Source organism: Phaseolus vulgaris, chromosome 3 (genome assembly GCF_000499845.2).
Source record: "Phaseolus vulgaris cultivar G19833 chromosome 3, P. vulgaris v2.0, whole genome shotgun sequence".
Classification (NCBI taxonomy): domain Eukaryota; kingdom Viridiplantae; phylum Streptophyta; class Magnoliopsida; order Fabales; family Fabaceae; genus Phaseolus; species Phaseolus vulgaris.
In genome coordinates this window covers 9,519,396-9,543,033 of record NC_023757.2, presented here as the reverse complement: position 1 = coordinate 9,543,033, position 23,638 = coordinate 9,519,396, and the positions used below count along the sequence as shown (strand labels likewise).

The 23,638-nt window shown below is 33.3% G+C and overlaps 1 protein-coding gene and 1 long non-coding RNA gene across 2 annotated transcripts; one reads left to right on the top strand and one right to left on the bottom strand.

Annotated features, from left to right (window-relative positions):
- Positions 1–606: 606 nt before the first annotated feature.
- On the bottom strand, positions 607–6,154 carry LOC137805804 (uncharacterized). Its single transcript, XR_011080240.1, has 4 exons — positions 6,082–6,154; positions 2,739–4,330; positions 2,159–2,663; positions 607–795 (listed from the first exon to the last, which is right to left on the bottom strand). It is a non-coding gene; the product is annotated as an uncharacterized lncRNA (long non-coding RNA).
- A 2,020-nt stretch (positions 6,155–8,174) lies between these two features.
- On the top strand, positions 8,175–8,990 carry LOC137839076 (uncharacterized). The gene has a single exon (XM_068648205.1). It carries the CDS (start codon positions 8,175–8,177, stop codon positions 8,988–8,990), a length of 816 nt encoding a protein of 271 aa, XP_068504306.1.
- Positions 8,991–23,638: the final 14,648 nt, after the last annotated feature.

Here is a 23,638-nt window from a genome sequence, read left to right as displayed (position 1 = left end):
ATTACTACAAGCTTTTAGTAACTTTTTCTAATATAAAGGTGACATTTTAAAAATGTTACTAAATATTTTAGTAATATTTTTTTAAGAAAGTAACATTATAAAAATGTTACTAATTATTTTTAGTAACTTTTTTTATTAAAGAGATGATATTTTAAAAATGTTACTAAATCTTTTTGTATTGTGTTTTAATACAACAGTAACATTATAAAAATATTATTAAAAGTTTTTAGTAATTTTTTTTAATAAATAAGTAACATTTTAAAAATGTTACTAAATCTTTTTAGTTATATTTTTTTTTTAAAAAGTAACATTATAAAAATATTACTAAAAATCTTTGGTAACTTTTTTTTAATAAAGAAGTGACATTTAAAAAATGTTACTAATTTTTTTTAGTAATATTTTTTAATAAAAAAGTAACATTATAAAAATGTTACTAAAAATCTTTAGTAAATTTTTTTATTAAAAAATTATACAAATTACTTAAATTTAGATTTAGATTGTAAGATGTCAATTATGTTTAGATGTTTTTATTTTATAAACAAGCTAGTAATAAAAATCTATCAACACAAACGCCAATAATTTCAATGGATTTTTCATCGTTGAAAATGAATTTAGAAATATCTTGTCAATACATGTCACTTTTGTTTATCATCTAGCACACATAAAATTTCTAATATGTAGACTAGAGTCTCACAATCACACAATCAGTTCATGGAAATGACAATGACAATCATTCACCAATGGGATCAAATTTAGTGACACTGGATTTGTGACATTATTCAGCAGATATCCAATCTGAAAGAAAAACAGAGGTAAATTAAAATATCAACTGAATTCAATGCAATACAGGATAAATACCAAGAATAGTTCTGAACCAACTAAACTCATAACATACATGTGCAGACATTTACTATAAGTTATTTAGATATTCAAGAAAGAAACAATGACAAAAAATCTAAAATTACACACTTCAAATATAGCTTGCGACTAGTCAACAGTTTATCTCATCTCAAATCCTAAGAAAGACAAATGAAGTGTTGATAGTCAGAACAACTAATAGGAGGAGTATAGGTGGACGGTAGTTTTTTTTTGCAGAATAAAGGGGTAATTTGTTTTTACTGTGTTGCTTGTTTTGAGCATTAGGAGAATCCTCACTTCCTGTTCTTGACAAGTACACTGTCTTTCTTAATGTCATACTAACAAAAAACTAAGAAAAAAGAACAACAAAGAATGCCTCATTGGCCTTCACTGGTCATAGATTGAGAAATGCACACAATATCAAAGACATGGCAAGAATCAATCAAATAGTGCTCTGTGATCAATCAAATAGTTGCACAACACAGAAGTGAGAGATGTACCCTTCTTACAAAAATATAAGAAACATTATAGATTGAGAAATGCACACAGTATTAAAGACATGGCAGGAATCAATCAAATAGTGCTATGTGATCAATCAAATAGTTGCACAACACAGAAGTGAGAGATGTACCCTTCTTACAAAAATATAAGAAACATTATAGTACCAAATATTAACTACATTCAACTTATGACCGAAACTTGTACATTATTTTTTTCCTGTTATTTTCAAATCAGAATCCCAATTTCATTTTAATAATTTTTGCTATCCTTTAATGCACACATTTAGTATACAGTTTAGTGAATGTATCTTTGTTTTTTCTCTACTTATTTAACTATGGTGTGAATGATGATGATAACCAAATCTTGAATTAAAGAAAATTCTGTGAATAGGAGTGAGTAGGCAGGCATGGCACCACAAAAAGGTTCTAACAAGAAAAAGGGAAGTTTTGTCATTCCTGTCAATGCTTTTAATCTGTCACTTAAATGAATGATTAATGTAAATGAAGCAACAATGTTATATTTCTGAGGCAAGCAAACAGTGGTTGCAGTAACTTCCTCCACATGGAAGGGCAATGTGACTCCAGGGGGCTATAGGTGGCCACATGTTTGTTCATATTTTCAAAATCATATGAAATACAATGATGTCACACTCAATCAAATGCTAAAACTATTTGTTCGAGGTGTTTGATTCCAATAAAGCAATTGTAAAGAAGAAATCAAATTGAAAGAAGAAACTATGAAAACAAATAGATGGAACCATCATCAACTATAATAAAGAATATAAAAAAAATCTGATTACCTAATCATGAACTTTAATTCGTCCCATCAAAATGAAGCTTTGGTTTCTGTTCTCTTTTTCCAATCTGTTTCTTTTGAACACCACTGATTTCAATACTTGTGTTAGATGAGTTCATTAACAAAACAATAATGAAACAAAATAAACATATAAAACTATGATCTTATAATAAATTACAATAATAACCTTTCTTCTACTGTACTGAAATGTAATTTTCCTCTTAGTCTGGCTGCTCTATTGAAATAAAGTTCGTTTTCCTGATTCAAATATCATAATTAAGTCAATCAATATTAAATTACTTAAAATAAAATAAAAATACTTAGACTTACTTCATTTGTCATACACTTCCATGCTTTAAAAGCCTTTTTATGAACCTATTTTTTCAAAAGAAATGTTAATTACCAATGACTTCAAATAATTAAAATATCAATTTTTTTTAATTTCACTTACTCTTTCAACATTCTTTGAATCAACATTTATTTCTTTATAATTATTTTCAAATTCCTCCCTGTAATAATGATTGTTAGTAACCAATAAATCAAAAGTACAAAATTAGAAACATATTTTAGATGACCATATTTACATGAAGAGTTCAATGGCAGTGGATGGATGTTGGAGTGTCTTAAGATCTTTTTCAAGTGTGACAACTCCAACTGTAAGGTCTTCTGATTTCCTGGATAATAAAATAGTAGAATGTATTCCAAAACAAGATTAACAAATTAATTAATAAATAATATAAAAACAAAATAAAGAAAAAATGTTATACGAGTTCACCCCTTAGCTAATTTCGTGTTAGTTTTCTCTATTTTTCTCTTTTTGCTTCTAGGAGTGGCTTGACTTTGTTTCTACATTAAAGTAAGCAAAATGTAATGTGTAATATCTAATTCAATAATACGTTTAAAGTAAAATTTAAATTATATACCTCAACAACAATTTCTTCTTGTAGATCTTGGGTCATTACTCCTGGAATACAACTTTGCAATTGAGTGAAAGCAGATTTGATGTTGTTTAAAAGATCAATTTTCATTGCTTCTACTTGCTGTTTTAGCTTGGCTTCCATCTCCTCTTGCATTTTTTCTTTTATCCTTTGAAGCTCAACTTGGGCATTTTTTTGAACTTCATCAACTAATTTTTGTATCTCAATTTGAGATTTTGATCCCCACAAGTCTGAAGGCACAACCCCTTTTCCCTAGGTTTGTACATATCCATGTCGCTCTTTTCCAAAGACTTGGGAAAATACATCATCGGAAGTTGAATTTTTATCTCGTTCTTCTGAACTAGAAGCAACTGCATCCTCAAGCTTTGACTAAAACACCATGACCTTGCCTAAAAATAACCTCCCTATGTACCAATCAATATGGCCAATGAATGCAAGTTATGCACAGTCATGCACCAAGCTGCAACATTCACTCCACTAACAACTCAAGGTTTCCCTGAAATGCAGATGCAGACACTTAGTCAACTGAACCCTCACGTACCAGCTCCTCCACAACCAAATTCAGCTTTATCTCCACAAAGGGCCTTAGGAAATGCTACTACAAGCCCCAACCAGAGGAGGGTCCTCCACAACTTCTTCGGTATGATGATCAACGTCCTAACTTAGATCTTGAGCTCTAAGTACAGTGCATTTGTAATATTGTTATGTTGTTAAAGTGTGCATGCAAGAGTAAAATTCTTTTTGAATTATTTAGAAGAACAGTGAAGTATAAAACATAATATTTGGAAATAGGAGCCACCTAAGATTAAATACTAATCAATTTCAGACAATAAAATCCATTCAATTTTGTGAACATCATTGAATTCATTTTCTTCAAGATCTGTGGGCATCATAAAAGTTTCCTCCAACAAACCATCCAAAACCTTAGACATACAATATTTCTCTCTATCACCACCATATATCTTCTTTGAAAATCCACCCTCTCCATGAAAAATCCATCTAGTATAATTTCTATCAAATCCGTCACACAATAAATGCTCATGCACATACTTTCGGTTACCCCAAGTACAATTATTACACTTTTTGCAGGGACATAAAATCTCATCTCCTTGTGCAGCATTTTCAAATGCAAAATTTAGAAAAAATTCCAAACCATTTAAATACCTAGTAGATGTTCTAGGTGCTACCACCCAATTCTTGTCCATGCTTATGTTGTCTTGAAGCTAAAAATGAAATACCTGATAAAAAATGAAAAATTATCTATTAATAACAAAATTATCTATGAACTTGAGAAATTAAAGGAGAGTAACTATTCAACAATTTAAATTCTAAGAATAAAAAAAGATCAAAACTTGAATGCAAGATACAATCAACATGATGTGAAATAACAATGAAGCATTGAAGGTAGGAAAAATGGTAGCCTCGGTAGAGGATAAGGAAGATAAAAATTAGCCTCTGTTTTACTCAATTCAATTAAACCATTCAATCTATTTTTGAGAATTAAGTAAAGTTTTGAGATTCATGAAAGGCGTTTTACATTTTTTTCCAATTCTTTTATTTTTGTAAACATGTTTCAAAAATTAGAAAATATAAGATATAATATTTTAAACTTTAATATTTAAAATTCAGTATACGTAAATTATGATGACACAATATTCCATTTCCATATATAATCATGGTTAGGTCAAGTTAGAATAGTTAAAAAGATCATAATATATCAACCTGTTTTTATAAAGATGAATGATTACATATCCTTGTTGAAACAGAGGAAATACTTTGAAAGCCTATTACTGTGGTCGGCCTTAGATGCAATTTTCATGCTAAGTTTCTAGCACTTCTACATATTTTAGACTTTGAAAAAGAAACACTTTTTCACGAAAGGTACCAAGCATGTGCCTTTTTTTATTCATTCAACAGGTTTTGCCAATTTATTTACTCCGTAAAAATCATTTTCATTTGATATTTAAAACTGTTTCTCATATTTCACGCACATCTAATCCATTTTTTTGTCTGTACAGTTAAAATTTACTCAATTACATATAAAGAATCAGATTTGGATTCACTTCATGGTAGTTATGAATTGATGTTAAATTAAACTTCACGTGATTATAATAATGTAACATGCTGCTACCAAATTATATTATTTAGTTACATCAAGTGCGTTGTACCTAATTGTATTATATATGGCTTTTTTATACAGTAACACTCTTCTTTTCATCCTTTTCTGTTGTTATCTTCTTCTCTAATTTCTTTCATCACTCCACATTCTCTTTATACGTACCAATTACACGTTTGCAATAATATTACTATATTTTTTTAGTCTATGATTTGTCATAGAAGCACTAAAATTGAGTTTAATTTGTTAAATTAATTTATGAGTATAGACATACTGGTAACGGTTAGGTATGCATAGTTGATAAAACCCCTTGAAATTTTTTTAAAAAGTTTGATTCCTCTACTTATTCTGAATTATATGTATCCAATATAGTGGTTTGGTTGAGCTCGGTGACAAAGTTAAAATTCAGTTCCATGTTATCAAAATTGTACACACAACAATAAAGGTTCCCCTCTCTTGATTACACCATCCACCGAATCTAAATAAGCATGTTACTTAGAATTCCATGGAGTGGTTTTTGCCAATGTTTCAGAAACTATTTCTATCAGTATTGGACATGCCACTGGTTTCGGTACTAGCTATCTAGGGTAGACTTTAATTTGCTAAACACAACACTGACTATAGGCACTGCAACGAGAAATTAATTGAGTCCTGATGTATACCAGCTAGCTAGGCTCATTATTTCACATGCATAACTCTCTTATTTGCTATGCAATCCTTAAATACAACATGTTACATATTCCCTTTCATTAACAACATTATTTCTAGTTTTCCACAAAGACATCCTAATAGTGAAAATCATTGAAAAGGCAGGGAAAACATGGAAAAAAAGGTTATACATAGCAACTGGAATAGTGATGTTCCGAGACATACCTTCAGCTGTAGTCCTAAATAGAGATCCACAGTTATCACTTGAGCAAGAGCTGGAAATGGAGCAGAGTTAACTGCATCGAGAAATAAATAAAAAGCAAATCAACAAAATCTCCAATTACCACTAGAAGAAAAGATCTATCAAATAAAAATAATTAATATTATCATAACACTGCAAAATCAGAATCAACACGTCTTGTACCAAATCAAGGAGAGAATCACTAATTATTAGCATTTTAATATTGAAATCAAACACAAATTAATCATTGAAAATGAAACCGCAATAATCACCTACTAAAGAAACACTAATCCAAGGTTGAAATGTGGGAAATAAAAACTGTAATTGAAAACAATAACAAATTGAAGCATTTGAACAATCGAGAAAATCCTTACCTCCGGAAGAATGAGACAACGCACGTAGCAGTGGCACACGCACGTAGCAGTAGCAACGGCACACACACGCGCGTAGCAGTAGTCGTTTGACCGAACGAACGAGAAGGACGTAGATGAAGCACGGAGAAAAGAGTGAAACCTGAGGAAGGAACGACGAGACTGAGAGAGTGACGAAGAGGAACGGCCAGACTGAGAGAGTGACGAAGAGGTGAGAAATTGAGAGTATATTTTGTATAAATTTAATTAAGTGTAATATTTAAAAACTTTACTAAGTTAAAAAATTTAAGAGATAATAGTAGTTTAAATTTACAAATTATAATATTTATTTATAAAATGTTACTGTTTGTTTTGTGTATAGTGATATTTATATCAAAATTGTTACTAAATAATTAAAATTTATATTTACTTTATTTATAGTGACATTTATGTAAAAAAGTGTTACTATAATAATTAAAATTAATATACTGTAACATTTTAAATAAATGCTACTAGAAAAATGTTACCATAGATAGAAAATGGTGTAGTGTGACTATCTATGGTATATAACTAGCATGCTAACATTCATTTGTATAATTTTTTTCTCTCACAACATGTCTACATTGTAAATAAGTAAATGTAATTTCTATTGTATTTATTCAAGGAGGACATATATATTTTCATAGTATAGCAAATATGAATTTAATTTCGTTATTGAAGCATTTGAGGTTTTCTTTCAAACATGAATCCCTCAAACTATTTCTAGGATATTTCTAACATCAATAATAATAAATTACAAAATATTTATATTAATGACATTTTTATAATGAAAATGTTACTTATTTATTAAAAAAGTTACTAAAAGTTTTAGTAACATTTTTATAATGTTACTGTTTTATTAAAAAGCATTATTAAAAAAAATTAGTAACATTTTTAAAATGTCATTTTTTTATTAAAAAAAGTTACTAAAAATAATTAGTAACATTTTTAAAATGTTACTTTTTTTCAAAAAAAATATTACTAAAATGATTTAGTAACATTTTTAAAATGTCACTTCTATATTAAAATTATATTAAAAAAAGTAAAACTATATTAAAAAAAAAGTTACTAAAGATTTGTAGTAACATTTTCATAGTGTTACTTTTTATTAAATAAATATTACTAAAAAGATTTAGTAACATTTTTAAAATGTTACAATTTTATTAAATAAATGTTACTAAAAATATTTAGTGATATTTTTATAAATGTACCTATTGAAATATAAAAATGTTACTAAAAGTCTTTAGTTACATAAAATATCTGTTACATTTGGTAAAATGTTATTAAATCTTATTAGTAACAGTTTTCTAGATTTAGTAATATTTTTTTTTATGTTACTAATTATTATATATGTAGTAGTGCTTGTTGGGTCGATTGGGTTTTTGATGATGAAAATAATTAGTATGAATATAAGAGGGTTAGGAGGTAACATTAAAAGAAATTATCTAAGAAACTTGATTAGTAAGGAGCACGCATATATGATGTGTATACAAGAGACAAAAAGTTTTGAGTTAAGTAAGGAGAGTGTTTTTCTTTTGTACGGTTCTAATGAAGTCGATTGGGTTGAAAACGGAGCAAGTAATAGTGTTGGCGGGATCATTACGGTATGGAGAAAAAACTGTTTTCAGATGTCCGGGTTTTTTAATGGTATGATTTTTTCTATCATTGAAGGGCTTTGGAAGGTCGGGATGGGGGTTCCTGTCACAATCGGGAACGTTTATTGCTTTGGTTCGTTACGGGAGAAGATGTTGATTTGGGAAGAGATTAGTGTCTACATGTTGACACAATTATCTAAGGCTTGGTGTGTAATTGGGGATTTTAATTCTATTAGAAGGCGGGAGGAGAGGAAAAGTTCGATGTCCGTGTCTGATTATAGTAGGGAAATAAATGGCTTTAATGCCTTTATTGAGAAAGCAAATTTGTTAGATATTCCATTAACTGGCATAAAGTTTACTTGGTACAAACTAAATTGGTTAGTGAATAATAGGATTGACAAGATTCTTGTGTCAAAGGAATGGATTGAAGCTTGGTCCCATTGTAAACAGTCCATCTTAAGCAGATTTGTTTCCAATCATTGCGCAATCTTACTAAGAGATGAGTATGTGGATTGGGGCCTGAAACCGTTTAAGAGTCTAGATGTTTGGAAAACTGACAGTAGGTTTAAGGTGTTTTTGAGAGAAAAATGGCCCAGTTACAAGGTGCAAGGTGGAGGAATGTACATTTTCAAAGAAAAATTGAAAAAACTTGAAGCAAACTTAAAAGTTTGGACTAAAGAGATTTTTGGGAATGTGAATCAACTGTGTGACGGGTTGCAAAAGAGGATTAGCGAGTTGGATGCGAGAGATGACGAAAACGAGCTTGATGTGTACGAGAGGGAGGAAAAAAGGTCTCTCTTAGCAGATCTTAACAAAAATCTCTTTAAGCAAGAGGCAATTTTGAAGCAAAAAGCAAGACAAAAGTGGTTGAAGAGAGGAAATCCTAATACAAAGTTTTCCATTCGTTAGTTAAATGGAGGAGGGCTAAGAACGAGTTAGATGGGGTCCTAGAGAATGATCGGTGGTGTGAGAACAAGGACGTGGTCAAAGACATGGTCATAGACTTTTTTTTAAGCCAAATTTTTCAGAATTGAAGAGCTTCTGATCAAGTTGGACAACGTTAGATTTAATTTTATGTCCGGGCATGATAATTAGATGTTGGTCAGAGTCTTTTCAGAAGAGGAAATGAGGGAAGCAGTATTGATTTAATCTTTGAAGATTTTAAGAAGCAATTAAAGGTCCATGAAACTACTATCAAGAAGGGAAGAATGATCACTACCTACAGTTACGGTAGAACAATGCCAATTAGCATTTTGAAAAGGTTTACAAAGGGAAGGGACTTGATAAGGCCTAAAAGGAATAGATTTGCCACAACTTACTTGACTCTAGCTTGTTTGTATGAAATGAAAACATCATTGATGACCATGTTTAACTTTGAAGAATGGAAAACAAGCAAGTTTGGAATTTCACAGGAAGGGAGGAAAGTTCAAAATATGGTATTAGATAGTCGATTTTAGAAGAATGTAACTATATACTTAAAAGTTGTTGTCCCCTTATGGTGTTCCTTCGATTGGTAGATTCAGATGCAAAACTCGCTATGTGATTTATATATGAGGAGATCGATTGCGCCAAAAAGAAGATTAAAAACAACTTTAATTATATCAAGAAAAGGTAACATATCTTACTTTCTTCCTTTGTAAATTTAAATACTTATTTATTTGTGTAATTATTTATAATATAACATAACTGGTACATAGTTATGAACCTGTTTGGAAAATCATTTATCGGAGGTGGGTAATTAGTTTCATAGGCCTTTGCATGCAGTTGCCTATTACCTAAACCCCCACTTTCACTATGAACCAACTTTTAGAAATGATGATGTTGAGGTGAAAGGGGGGCATAAGCATGATAAAATTGATTAATGACGTTGCAGAAAGGACAAAAATCAATTTGCAACTTTCTGATTTTCACTATGCTAGAGAACTATTTTCTATGGAAAATGCAATGGAGTGTAGGAAAGTTATGTTCCCTGGAGAATGGTGGGACATGTTTGGGGATGGAACTCCATAACTAAAAAGGTTTGTTGTTCGAGTTTTGAGTTTAACTTGTAGTTCTTCAGGGTGTGAGATTAATTGGAGCTCATTTGAAATGGTAATTCAAGTTCATGAAGTTTTTTAAGGTTTTTAATTTTCTTGTTCTGTTTTATATATTGAATAAAATTTCATATTTAATTATAGGTTCATACAAAAAGAAGAAATCGTTGGCATCAGAAAAAAAAAATGAATGACTTGGTTTATGTAAAGTATAACTTGAAGTTGAGAAACAAAAAAATAGAAATTTTTTGTTCTCCCATTTGATGAAATTGAGTTTAATAATGGATGGATAACTGAAGAAGAAGATAATTTTGTTGAGGTTGAGCAAACTCAAGTTGAAGATGATGATGTAAATGTTTACTTAATTGGAGGAACAAATTTAAATGATTCAATTCTAGATGCAACTGATTTTGATAATATAGTTTTTTATGATAATGTTGATACTAATAGTGATGGTGGTGATGGTGATGTAAAAATTTGGCAATCATTCTTCTCTAAATAGAAGAACCTTTCTATGGTGCCATATGGTCCTTACTTTTTGCCTCATCTTCATCTTCTGATGCAAATTCAATCAAGACATACTTTTCATCTGCATTTCCATGGATGCTTTTTCAACTTGGCAATAATGCGTTTACGGTTGCAACATCAACTATCTCAAGATAAGTTTCACTTGGATTTAGGATGGAGATAGGTTTGGCATCAGTGATCATGTCTTCAAGTATCATCTCATTTGCTTAGAAGTATAAAGATAAACCTTTTTTTAGATGTTGGAGAACTTGGGGAACTAGAATTTGTAGTCTTTTGTGAGGAAGTTTGTTAATCGTCTGTGGGAGTTGTCAAGGTCTGCTCCTTTGTTGATTTCTTTGAACTGACTTATAGCTCCATGTGGGCTCAACCTTATTATGGCTTCTAGTTGCAATGCAATTCAGGTTTTGTGTTATGTTGTGCTTTCATAACTTCTTTTTGAATGAGTTCATCAATCACCATCAAATCTTATTTATTTGACATAAGGTTTAAATGAGTGTGTTTGAATCTTTTGGAAAGTTTTTGTTTGGGAGGTGGTGAAAGTATCTTGGAGTTTCGTTTGTGAGATAGTTGAGGTATTGATTTTTATGGGAGTTGTTGGAGAGACTATTGATGAGGTCTCATTTGTGCTGAGGACTCCCTTTCAACATATTTAGGAAGTTTATTGTTCTTTAACAACATCTATAATATGAATTTTGGCCTGCGTGGAGTGACTCCATTCCCCTATGATATTGTTTGAGGGTTTGTTATAGGTTGACACATTAAACAATCAAATTATTTTGGTGAAGAGTATGCAGTAAGAGATGTGAGTCTCACTTTATATTTTAGTTGAAAAGATCATTGAAGGTCGTCATCCAATGCTCAAGAACGAGTCTTAGGATATTTATCCTTTTTTTCCTTTCAAAACATGGAATATTGCAAATCCATCTTTCTCATAAACATGATTACATGATCCAGTTCTTGGTAGAATTATCTTATATAGGACTTTGTGAACCATCCTTCCCATTGGTAAAAGATTTGGACTTTTCATAAACCCTCATATTGTGGCATTTGAACCTTTTGATGGTCTTGAAACACTATATATAATGTAGTATCTATTTCTTTAGTAGTAAGAACATCATCCCATAACGAGGAAAAATACATTCCTTCTTCTTTTGTAGGCATTCGATTGCGATGGTTGTTGTGTGATTTCAACCTTTTCTCCATCAGTTTCTCTAACGATTCCTTCTTATTCAATATGAGCATTCGACCAAAACTAACTTTATGTTTCATTATTCCAGTAGTTTCTTAGCCCTAAAAATTTCACCCAACCTATTGGACCTAGGACCAAAGGAAGATCCATTCTTTCAAAGCTTTTGAAGTCTAAGAATCTACCTGGAATAAAGTATGACTCCAAAAATACGATTATGGCTTCAACAACAATTGAGATGGATGGTATTGTTTGTGTAGATTTCATAGGAGCCATCTATTCTCTATGGACAAAGACTTTTTCGAGGATTCAAGATTTTCTTCAAATAAGGAGGTGTAAGGAAGTAAACTTGAGGGATACGGAAGACATAACTATTTTGATAAGTAACAAGAAGGCAACTGAACTGACATTTAGGGTTTTCCATGTTGACGATGTGGATGAAAATATGGAGGCATTCATGGAAACAAGCATCATTTAATGCACTATTAGGTATCTTGATCCGATTTGGGAGAATGATTGGGATATGTTGTTTCCGCATTAAAGCTCTCAACCGCATGTGAGAGAAACTAGTTAAAAATTAATTTTCTGCACAAACTAGGAAGAGTTAGTAAGACAAAGTTATTATATTATTGTGTGTGCTCTCCTTGTGTTTGATATTTTCCTCTAAACGCGGTTAGACACTCAGTCCTTTAGAGATTAGCTCTATACCAACTGCGGAAAAAAAATACAAAAATGGAGCATTGAATTGTTATTGGAATAATTTTTTTTAAAAATTTCGCAAAAATTGTTTGTGAAATAATTCTAACTTCTTGATAATTTTTCATTTGATATGTTATATCATACATACTTAACTACATTAAAATGAATCATTTGTTTAAGTTATTTTCTTATTTATCAAGTCTATAGATCAGACTAGGATTCTTTAGTCTGATAGACAATATATAATGTGTATGTGACCTATGTAAGTATGTCAAAAAGGCAAGCTTTAAAGTGAAGCACGTTTCAAGTAAGTTTCTTCTTATACAACTTGAAACATGTCTCTTGGAGTAAAATTCATAACTAATATAGTCAAACGAACTAAAGGCTCACTTTAAGTTTGGCTCATCTAGTTTAGTGGGTTACATGAGATTCAAATTCTATAACTTAACTACATAAATTAACTAGTAAATATCAATGTTTACTATAACAAGTGATTAAATCATCATTATTTAGCGCATGATCAATCAAATCAAGTATAAATATATCAAAGGCTTATTAGAGAAAAGTTCAACAATCATTTTAATAGGTTATCACATATATATCTCAATCTTGGATTAGTTTAGATGAGTATATCATGGAATATAACAAGAGAGAGAAGAGACAAACTATACATAATGATTTATATTAGTTCATCTATCACATCAAGTCAAATTCAATTCTTAACTAAACCAGTCAAGTTCAACTAAGCATACTTGCAAAGTAAAGATTAAATATTCTTTGGGCTCGTAGCCACTCCTGACTAACCCCTTAAGTACTCTTGACACAAGTCATTCTTGTCTTAATTAAGTACTCTTTGCTCAAGCCACTCCCGACTAACTTGAGTATTCATTGGTCAAGTCACTCTTGGCTAACCTGAGTATTATTTGCTCAAGTCATTCTTGGCTAACTTGAGTATTCTTTGCTCAAGTCACTTATGACTAACTGAGTATTCTTTGCACCTAGCCACTCCTGACTAACCAAGTATTCTTTCAAATTGTAGTCATTAATGTTTGACCCTATCATGGTGTATTCTTTACTTAAACCACTCATAGCTTACCCGAGTATTGTTTTCTAAACAACTACTCCTGGCTAATATATGGAATTTTGGTGTTTAATGATCTACTAATCACTCGGTTTGATGACTAGGGAGGATTGCGTCTAATGACGAATACAATGTTTAAGCTTTCTCTCCTAATTCATATAATCTTGCTCTCTCGAAAGGGTAGCGTCTTTCGATGTATAGAATGGTTTGGCTCACTCTCATAGGTAACTTGATAAACATTCTAAGTGGTTTCCATTTGGTTTCTTAGGATCCTAATACTTTTATCTTCTTTCAACTTGAGGATCCTTCTACGAAGCTATGGGGTGTAGTCTATCGTTTGATCAAGATATTTGTATGTTACAACCTCTAATCTATTGACTTAGTGGAAGGTTCTTTATTTGAGTAACCTTTATGGCATTCCATAACCTTCCTTTTATCAATTCTCATTCTTCTTCTTGATGAATTCCTTTTCATATACTTGTTGAAGAAGATATTCATTAGATGATTATTTATAGTCAATGAGGTTTTAGGTTATATGCATTGTCCATTCTTTGTCTAACAAGCTTTATCATGATTGTTGCATTTAATGCATCTTCAATCTTTGTTCCTTTTTCTTTACAACATTCTTCATAACTGATAACACTTATCTTTCTAGATAATGTAGCATTTTGCATAATTTCGTGATTAACACTAAATGATAGCTAGTGGCAATTCGGCTTCTAAAAGGTGGAATTCTGATGAGGACCTAAAAGAGAGTGCGTCCACTGACCAAGCCCAACCTTCCTGGAGGATGACTAGGACATGACTCAAGACACAAGGCTAGGTCAGAATCCACTAGCCAATGCTTCAGTACCTAGCTTTCCTAGAGGATCACGAGGAGTAGAGCACAGGCCTTAGGAGCTGAGCATCAGCTAGTGTCTTTATTTGTAATTTTAGTAGAATAGGTTGTTCTTTAGCATAATAGAGGGGTGTGCTTATCACTTTAGCTTGATTTTTACCTAGTTTCTAGAAGAAGTGGCCTAGGGTGTGGCATTGACCTTAGTCAATGCTTAAGGTCACCCCACTTTTAGGTTTCTCATCATACCCTTGCTTCTTGTTTTCCAACGCACCATCTCTTTTAAATAGGGTGCATTCCTCCTTGTATTTCTCATGTTGAAATATGTAGAAAAAGGAAAACTCTGCACAAATTATGTGAGGATTATTTGCTCTAGTAATAGGTCTTATCTTGAGTGAGTTTGAGAGCTCTCAAGTGGCGTGTCCCTTCTCAATTCACACCATAAGCTTTCTTCTTCCATCCTTTTCCTTCATTTCCATTACGTCACTTTACTCTTGTGTTATATACTTGTTATAATTCGATTTTCCTTTGTGTTCTTATGTTGTTCTTCCATTTAGCATTCAACCATGGGCATCTTAATTGTTTCTTTTCATGTCTTTCAATTTCCGCAATGCATCATCACTATCACCTTATCTTGATTTTCCTCTTTGCCTTTGAAATTGAACTTTCACACTTACTTAACCACTTGGTTAAGTTTGTGTCCAATGGGGATCTTCCCTATTTCTCACCATAAACCTGTTAAAAATCGCAATCATAAGTAAAGTGTCACCTCTAAAATGGAACAATCTAAAATCAACTGACATCATGTGGTTATCGAAGCTTTGGTTTTTTAAGCATACTTTCTTGCACCTTTAAATTCTTGCCTTTACATTCAAGAAAATTTAAATTCAGCATGTACTTTCTTGTTTTTTTCAATTTGGCATTTTCTTTATTCAATAGCTTTCAATTCACTTTTGAATGTTATTTTGTGTCCAATTTTTTGTTCTTACCTCTTTGTGTTTGAGTCATATGTTCTTAGTGTTTCTAGGAATCCTTATTTTGGTTCTACTTATTTTGCTTTTAATTGTAAAGGTATAAAAAGTAACTAGAAATTTGTTTAAGTGGAAGTAGATTGTAGTTGCAAACATAGATTGCAAGTGTTCATTTAATTTTAATCCCAAGCTTTGTTTTTTGTGAAAAATTGGAAATGAATGACAATATGCATGACAAGAATGATGGACAGATTATTTCCATAAACCATAAACAAGGATAAAAAGAAAAGGAAAGGACAAGTTGCGCAAAATTCTTTTGCAAGACCAACATTTTTAAAAAGTGGATTCATTTCATTTGGAAAATTGATTTCAACATTGTGGAATTTTATCCTTTTGCTTTTACAATTTCTAGCAAGAGTAAAACTTCATTGTTAAAGGTTAAGTAAGTATCTTAGAGTTTTTTTGTGTGCTTTTTCTTCCTTGTCCTTCTTTAACAGTTTTTTCATAATCTTTTTTTCCAACTTGGTTTAGCTTCTTTGTTTTGAGCTTTTCTTGTTTGTCTTCTAAAACCCTTTAGTTTTGTTGTGGTTCTTTTGAGATCAAGTGTTAAAGGCTTTGTCCTTTTTCATTTAAGAGCTTGAAACCCCAAGATAGACCTTTGTTGAGAGAAAATTATTTTTGAGTGGTTGGATCTTGTCTCCTCTTTGTTACACAAAAGAATGACACAAGTGAGGAGAGGGTTATTAAATTTTTTCTTTCACTAATTGTTTGACTCTTTGTGCAATTTTATGGCACTTCTTTCTTCAGGGCAATCAGCAGAACCTCAATCTCCCCAAAAAGCTTTCCTTATGGGTGAGCTTGCGGCAACAAAGAGATCTTTAGCCCAACAAGAGAAAGAAATGCAACAATTGGAGGAAAGACTTCAAAGACTTGAAACGGCACATGAAAGACAACCAAGAGGAAGGAGGTGGGAGCAAAGGAGAGCTTCAAGGAGCTACAACCATTACGGCACCCAAGAATAAGATGAAGATTGGACAATTCACCAATATGATGAAAGGCGCCACCAACACCATCCTTCTAAAATTTCTTTTTCCTATGGCAAATTGCCTAGCTTTAGTGGGGAAAGTGATCCCAATATTTACTTAGGATGGGAGGCTAAGGTTGAGAAATTTTTTAATGTATATGAGGTCCAAGAGGAACAAAAGGTAAAACTAGCCTCCCTATTTTTAGACAATGCCATGCAATGGTGGCACCAAGTTGTAATGGACATTAAGCTAAACAAGAGGCCAATTGTTGTCTCTTGGTATGATTTGAAAGAATTTATGCGCGCGAGGTTTGTTCCTCCTCATTATAGGAAGGACTCTTGTTGAAGCTCCAACGACTTCAACAAGGACCTAGAATTGTAGATGAGTACTATAAAGATCTAGAAACTACTTTGACTAAGATAGATATGCATGAAAATGAGGAGTCAAAGATAACTATATTTGTTAGTGGTTTAAGAAGAGAAATATAAGATGTGGTAGAATTATATGAGTATTCCTATTTGGAAAAGTTGGTTCACCTAGCCATCAAGGTTGAATCACAATTTTTAAAGAAAACACATTTCAAAACTACTCATAATGATGGCTTCTACACATCAACATGGAAGGATAAAAATGAAACTTCTTCAAAAACCTTTCCTTCCAATTTTGTCAAAGACTCCACTTACAATCCTAGAGTTTCTAAACCCTCAACTTCTAATCCTAAGTCACCCACCAAAACCTCAAGTAAAAAATGTTTTAAATGTCTAGGCTTTGGGCATATTGCAAGTAATTGTCCTTCTAAAAGAAATAGGATGGTTGTCATGAGTGACCATAACTCTCAAAAGGTTTAGGTCCCTTACCTCTTCTAGGAGCCAAAGTGAGGAAGAGTATGAAATTCCATGTGAGGGAGATTTGTTAGTAGTGAGGTGCATGCTTGGCCAAGTCCAAAAGCCTTTTGATGAAAGTCAAAGAGAAAACATTTTTCACACAAGGTGCCTCATTAATGACAAATTGTGTTCCTTAATTGTGGATGGGGGTAGTTGTACAAATGTGGCAAGCACAAGAGTGGTGGACAAGCTTGGGTTACCCATCATCTCTCATGCAAAGCCCTACAAGCTTCAATGGCTAAGTGAAGATGGGGGAAATAATAGTAAATAAACAAGTCCTCATAGCCTTCTCAATTGGTAAATACAAGTGATGTGATTCCACTAGCCATATAGAGAAAGGTTCTTGACCTTCTTAGGAATCACCTTGAGCTGGACATTATAGAGGCACTTTTCTCAGAGTTGGATCATTGTTCTAAGACAAGAACTCACCAAAAACTAGTACCAAATCCCAAACTCATTTGGATGAACCAATTATAGTCAAATTGAACCGAATAAGGTGGAAGAAAAAGCAATTGCACCGAACATATTACTTATAGAATGAATTGAACCGAACAAATGAGCTAGAAAAACAAAAGAACAAGATGAATGGGCTGAAATATAAAACTGCCGAACCAAAACTCATAAAAAACAGCAAGAACACCAAACCAAAACTCAAGAACACAAGCTAACAAAAACAATAGAAAGAGGAGGAAGGAAGGAGAAGAGAGTGCTCATGAAGATGGAAGGATGTTGGATGATCTCGCCACTAGAAGTGTGGAATGCTCCTAGATAAGAGTGATGCCGCCACTTGAGGACTCCATTGATCCATCAAGATAAGACTAGAGAAGAAGGCTTAAAAGCTCTCCAAAGATCACTCAAAATTTGAGTAGAGTTTTCTTAGATTAATTCCAAACTGAAAAATACAAGGGCTGCACCTTAATTTATAGCCTAAGGTGCTGAAATGTAAGCTACACAAATTCAAAAACTCCCTCCTAAAAGCTTCTAGAATTGGCGCCTAAAACAATGCATGAGGAAGGTGTGATCCCTTCTCTCACTTTGGCACCTCCTTATTTACTCCTACACCTATCTACTAACGCACCCCCCCTAAAACTCCTAACTAAAGACTAAAAGATGCTTTAACAATAGAGGTTTCTAATGTTTCCCTCTAAGCACCTTCAACAATATTCTTTATTATTTAGTACTTGGCCTTGCCCTTCATGAGATGAACTTGGGCTTTTTGGGCTTTGGCCTTCTTGGGCGTGGGCTTGGGCTTTGGGCCTCATCTTTTGCAAAGAATAATAAGAAGAACTTTAAATGTGAGGGTGAATGATCTTGTCCTTCATTATTAAAAGCCTTCTTTATTTGATTCGCATCATACTCCCCGAGTTGGAGAGAATTCGCCCACGAATTCTGAATCCCTGCATATAACAAAGTCAGTTTACTTTTACAATCAAAAGTGTAAGAGAAAGGAATACATGACTTAGCGGATGGAACCAAAGGGATTGCAGAAAAGGAGGTCCTATAAATCGACCAAGTTGGAAAAATTTGTTTGGGAATGATGATGTTTTTTGGAAAAAGACCTCTTAAATGGTGAAACCCATTAGGAGGTATGAAAAAATCATCCTTAACATATTTTAACCAAGTTGGTGTTGAAATAGGAACCTTGGGTAATGAAAAAGATAAAGAAGAAGAAGACCTTGGAGGGTCCATTTGAGGCATAGCACGAGTCAACATGATGGATTTAGAGGAGAAAATGGTGTGACTCGGTGTAGTACTTACTTCTTTTTCTTTCTCATTTTCTCTTTTAGTTTTCATTTTTATTTGGTCCTCATGAACCTCTTTGGGAGAGATGGGTTTTATTATAACCTTGCGCCCTAGGAAGGAAAAAGACATTGTATTGGATAGGCCATCATGTAAAACATGTCTATCATATTACCAAGGCCTTCCAAAAAGAAGATGAGATGCTTCCATGGGCACAACATCACATAAAACCTCATCTTTATACTTTCCTATTGCAAAGTTAATGAGGACTTGTTTATTCACCATGATTTCACCTACTTCACTAAGCCATTGTAATTTGTAGGGCTTTGTATGAGAGATAGTAGGCAATCCAAGCTTATCTACTACTCTTGTACTAGCCACATTTGCACAACTACCCCCATCCACTATCAAGGAACAAATGTTGTTTTGAATAAGACATCTTGTATGGAAAATATTTTCCCTTTGACTTTCATCAAAAGGTTGTGAAACTTGTCCAAGAAGTCTTCTCACAACTAACAAGTCCCCTTCAAGTGGACATTTGCTCTCTTCCTCACTAGATGCATGAGAATGCAATGAATGCTTTGGAGAATCCGAATCATGCTCACTAACTACAATGCCCTCATGCATGTACATACTTCGTTTGGAAGGACAATTTGCAGCAATATGACCATAACCCATACATTTAAAGCATTTAGTATTAGATGTTCTAGTGGGAGACTTAGGTCTAGAAGTAGATGGCTTAGATTCCTTGGGTTTGAAAGAAGAATCTTTGGAAGGATGTTTAGAAAAAGAAGTTTTGTTTCTCCAAGACTTGGAGTAGTATCCATCATTGGAAGCATTTTTAAAAGAGTTTTTCTTAGCAAGTTGGGCTTCCACCTTCATTGCAAGATGAACTAAAGAGCCCAATGATGAATACTCTTGTAACTCAACAATGTCTTGAATATCCTTCCTAAGACCACTCACAAACCTAGCAACCATGGCTTCTTCACTTTCTTCTAATTCAATTTTAAGCACAAGCGTCTCAAGCTCCTTATAATATTCATCCACATTTAGCGTGCCTTGTTGAAACCGTTGGAGTCTCAACATGAGGTCTTTCCTAAAATGTGGGGGTACAGACCTAGCGCGCATTTGATCCTTTAAAGAGTTCCAAGAGTCCACGGGAGGACCCTTGTGATAGATAATGTCCTTTACAATTCCATGCCACCATTTCATGGCATAATCACTAAACTCTAAGGTGGCTAGCTTAAGCTTATGCTCATCTTGGATCTCATGGATCTCAAATATTTGTTCACACTTAGCCTCCCAATCTAAATATACATTAGGATCACTTGAGCCATTGAAACAAGGAAGCTTGACCGAAGGTAGCCTAGCCTTTGCATCTTGGTAGTAGCCATTGCCATAGTGAGGTCTCTCCCCTTGGTTGTGATGTCTATGTCCAAGGAATTGGGGTGGAGTTCTCCTTCTCCTATGGTCCTCTTCACGGCCTATGTCATTGGAAGAACCTCTTGTTGAAGGTCTCTGTGAATGATGCCCATCATGGATAGAAGGAGATGGTCTAGCTTGTTGGACCTCCATCTTTTGCATTTTCTCTTCCAAGCGTCTAATAGTTCTTTGTGCTTCATGTAATTCACCAAGGATTGAAGCTTTGGAAGGAGAATTCTGCTTGTATGATGCATCACTTGAAAATCCAGCCATTTGTAATTAAAAACAGCAAACACACAAAAACAGAAAACAAGTTAAGAAACAAAATTAGCAAAAACAGTGAGTGTTTTAAGCAAAATGCCAAAGTGAATTGAGGCAGAAAAAGAGGTCACTCTCAAAGAAATAATGTCCTTGCACAAATCTGATCTTGAGGTCTTGGAATCCTCAAATGAAAGATGTCAAAGCAAGCACACCAATCTCAAAGGCAACCACCACAAAACCAATGAAACAATAAAGACAAACAAGAAAAGGTATAAGCAAAGAAAGGTAATGGCAAAAGGAATACTATATGTAAGACAAACTCAAAGATTAAAGAATGAAAGACAAGCAAGAAAATAAAGAACTCAATGAGGACAGAAGGCACACCAAAAGAGTCCTAGAGAAAAGTACTAGAGTAGATTTAAAAAACAAAAACAGAACTACAAGAAAACAATGTTGTATGCAAACTGTGCTATGTTTACAGATTTAACTGGAACGATTGAAAGCGAACTGGAATGTGAAAAATTAACCACACAAACTTCAATGTCTCAACTCAATAATGGCACTGGAACGAACTAAAAACAGTAAGCCAATTGAGAGAAATAAATTTTTCAAAATTGCTGCCCAATTACCGTCTTTTTTTCGGCAGTAATGTACACTTTTCGTATTTTATTTATCATTTTTTGTGTACTTGGAATTTTTTTGTACTTCTTTTTGCTATGCTTTTGTAACACTTTGAAGAATGTAAATCCAAATTTTCACAATTTTCCAGTGAGCCAGTTAATTGCAGTAAATTGAAAACAGTAGCACGTTTGTAAGAAAACAGAGGAACCTATTTAGGAATGAAAAACAGTATGATGAACTAGCAAAGACATAATGGAAATTGTGTAAAGGAACTTGTATAGAGCTAGAATACAAGCATGAACTCAAATCTAAAAATGAAAATTCACAAAGGATCAAGCAATAAACTCAAAACAGAAAGTAAACCAAAGCAAGAAACAATCAAAGCAATAAAAGTACTACAAGAAGTAATGACAATTATGGAATAACATGACTAAGACAAAACTTGACATGATTACAAAATTAAAAGACATATTACAAGATGTATCAACAAGTGAAAGGAAGCTTAAGGTCAGCTCTAGGAAGGTGAATGTCATTCCAAAAGAGCAGCCATACTCATATGAACAATGAGTGTCATAAACCTTTTCACAAACACTTGGTGTAACAAAAGAAAAAACAGCAAGAAAAACTCAATTAAGCCTAAAACAGAAACTTAAATTGCAAGAAATTAAAAGATCTCTTGAAATAAAGTGCTACACAACTCAACAATTAAACAAAAACACACCTAAACTCATGATACCACATGATGTGATTCCAATAACCTCATAGAGAAAGGTTCTTGACCTTCTTAGGAATCACCTTGAGCTGGACATTATAGAGGCACTTTTCTTAGAGTTGGATCATTGTTCTAAGACAAGAACTCACCAAAAACTAGTACCAAATCCCAAACTCATTTGGATGAACCAATTATAGTCAAATTGAACCGAATAAGGTGGAAGAAAAAGCAATTGCACCGAACATATTACTTATAGAATGAATTGAACCGAACAAATGAGCTAGAAAAACAAAGGAGCAAGATGAATGGGCTGAAATATAAATGCCGAACCAAAACTCATAAAAAACAGCAAGAACACCAAACCAAAACTCAAGAACACAAGCTAACAAAAACAATAGAAAGAGGAGGAAGGAAGGAGAAGAGAGTGCTCATGAAGATGGAAGGATGTTGGATGATCTCGCCACTAGAAGTGTGGAATGCTCCTAGATAAGAGTGATGCCGCCACTTGAGGACTCCATTGATCCATCAAGATAAGACTAGAGAAGAAGGCTTAAAAGCTCTCCAAAGATCACTCAAAATTTGAGTAGAGTTTTCTTAGATTAATTCCAATCTGAAAAATACAAGGGCTGCACCTTAATTTATAGCCTAAGGTGCTGAAATGTAAGCTACACAAATTCAAAAACTCCCTCCTAAAAGCTTCTAGAATTGGCGCCTAAAACAATGCATGAGGAAGGTGTGATCCCTTCTCTCACTTTGGCACCTCCTTATTTACTCCTACACCTATCTACTAACGCACCCCCCCTAAAACTCCTAACTAAAGACTAAAAGATGCTTTAACAATAGAGGTTTCTAATGTTTCCCTCTAAGCACCTTCAACAATATTCTTTATTATTTAATACTTGGCCTTGCCCTTCATGAAATGAACTTGGGCTTTTTGGGCTTTGGCCTTCTTGGGCGTGGGCTTGGGCTTTGGGCCTCATCTTTTGCAAAGAATAATAAGAAGAACTTTAAATGTGAGGGCGAATGATCTTGTCCTTCATTATTAAAAGCCTTCTTTATTTGATTCGCATCAACAAGGATGAGGTCTTGTGTGATGTTGTACCTATGGAAGCCACACACATTCTTTTAGGTAGGCCATGGCAAACATTACATGATGGCCTTACCAACAAAATCTCTTCTACCTTCCATGGGCATAAGGTCACACTAAAATCTCTCTCACCAAAAGAGGTCCATGAGGACCAAGTCAAAATGAAAGAAAAGAGAGAAAATGAAAAGGAAAAAAAGAGTTCTAAGAGAAGCCTTCTCATTTCTTCAAAAGAGGTTAAAAAGGTAATGCTTTCTCAAAAAGCTATGTTCATAGCTTATCCAAAGAAAACCCTTAAGAGTGAGACGGCGGTAGATAGTCCTATGTGCTTGGACCCTTTGGTAAAAGAGTTTGAAGATGTGTTCCAAGATCCCCCCCTAAAGGATTACCTCCTCTAAGGGGAATTGAGCACCAAAGAGACTTCATACCCGCGGCTTCTTTACCAAATAGACCAGCATATAGGACCAATCCAACT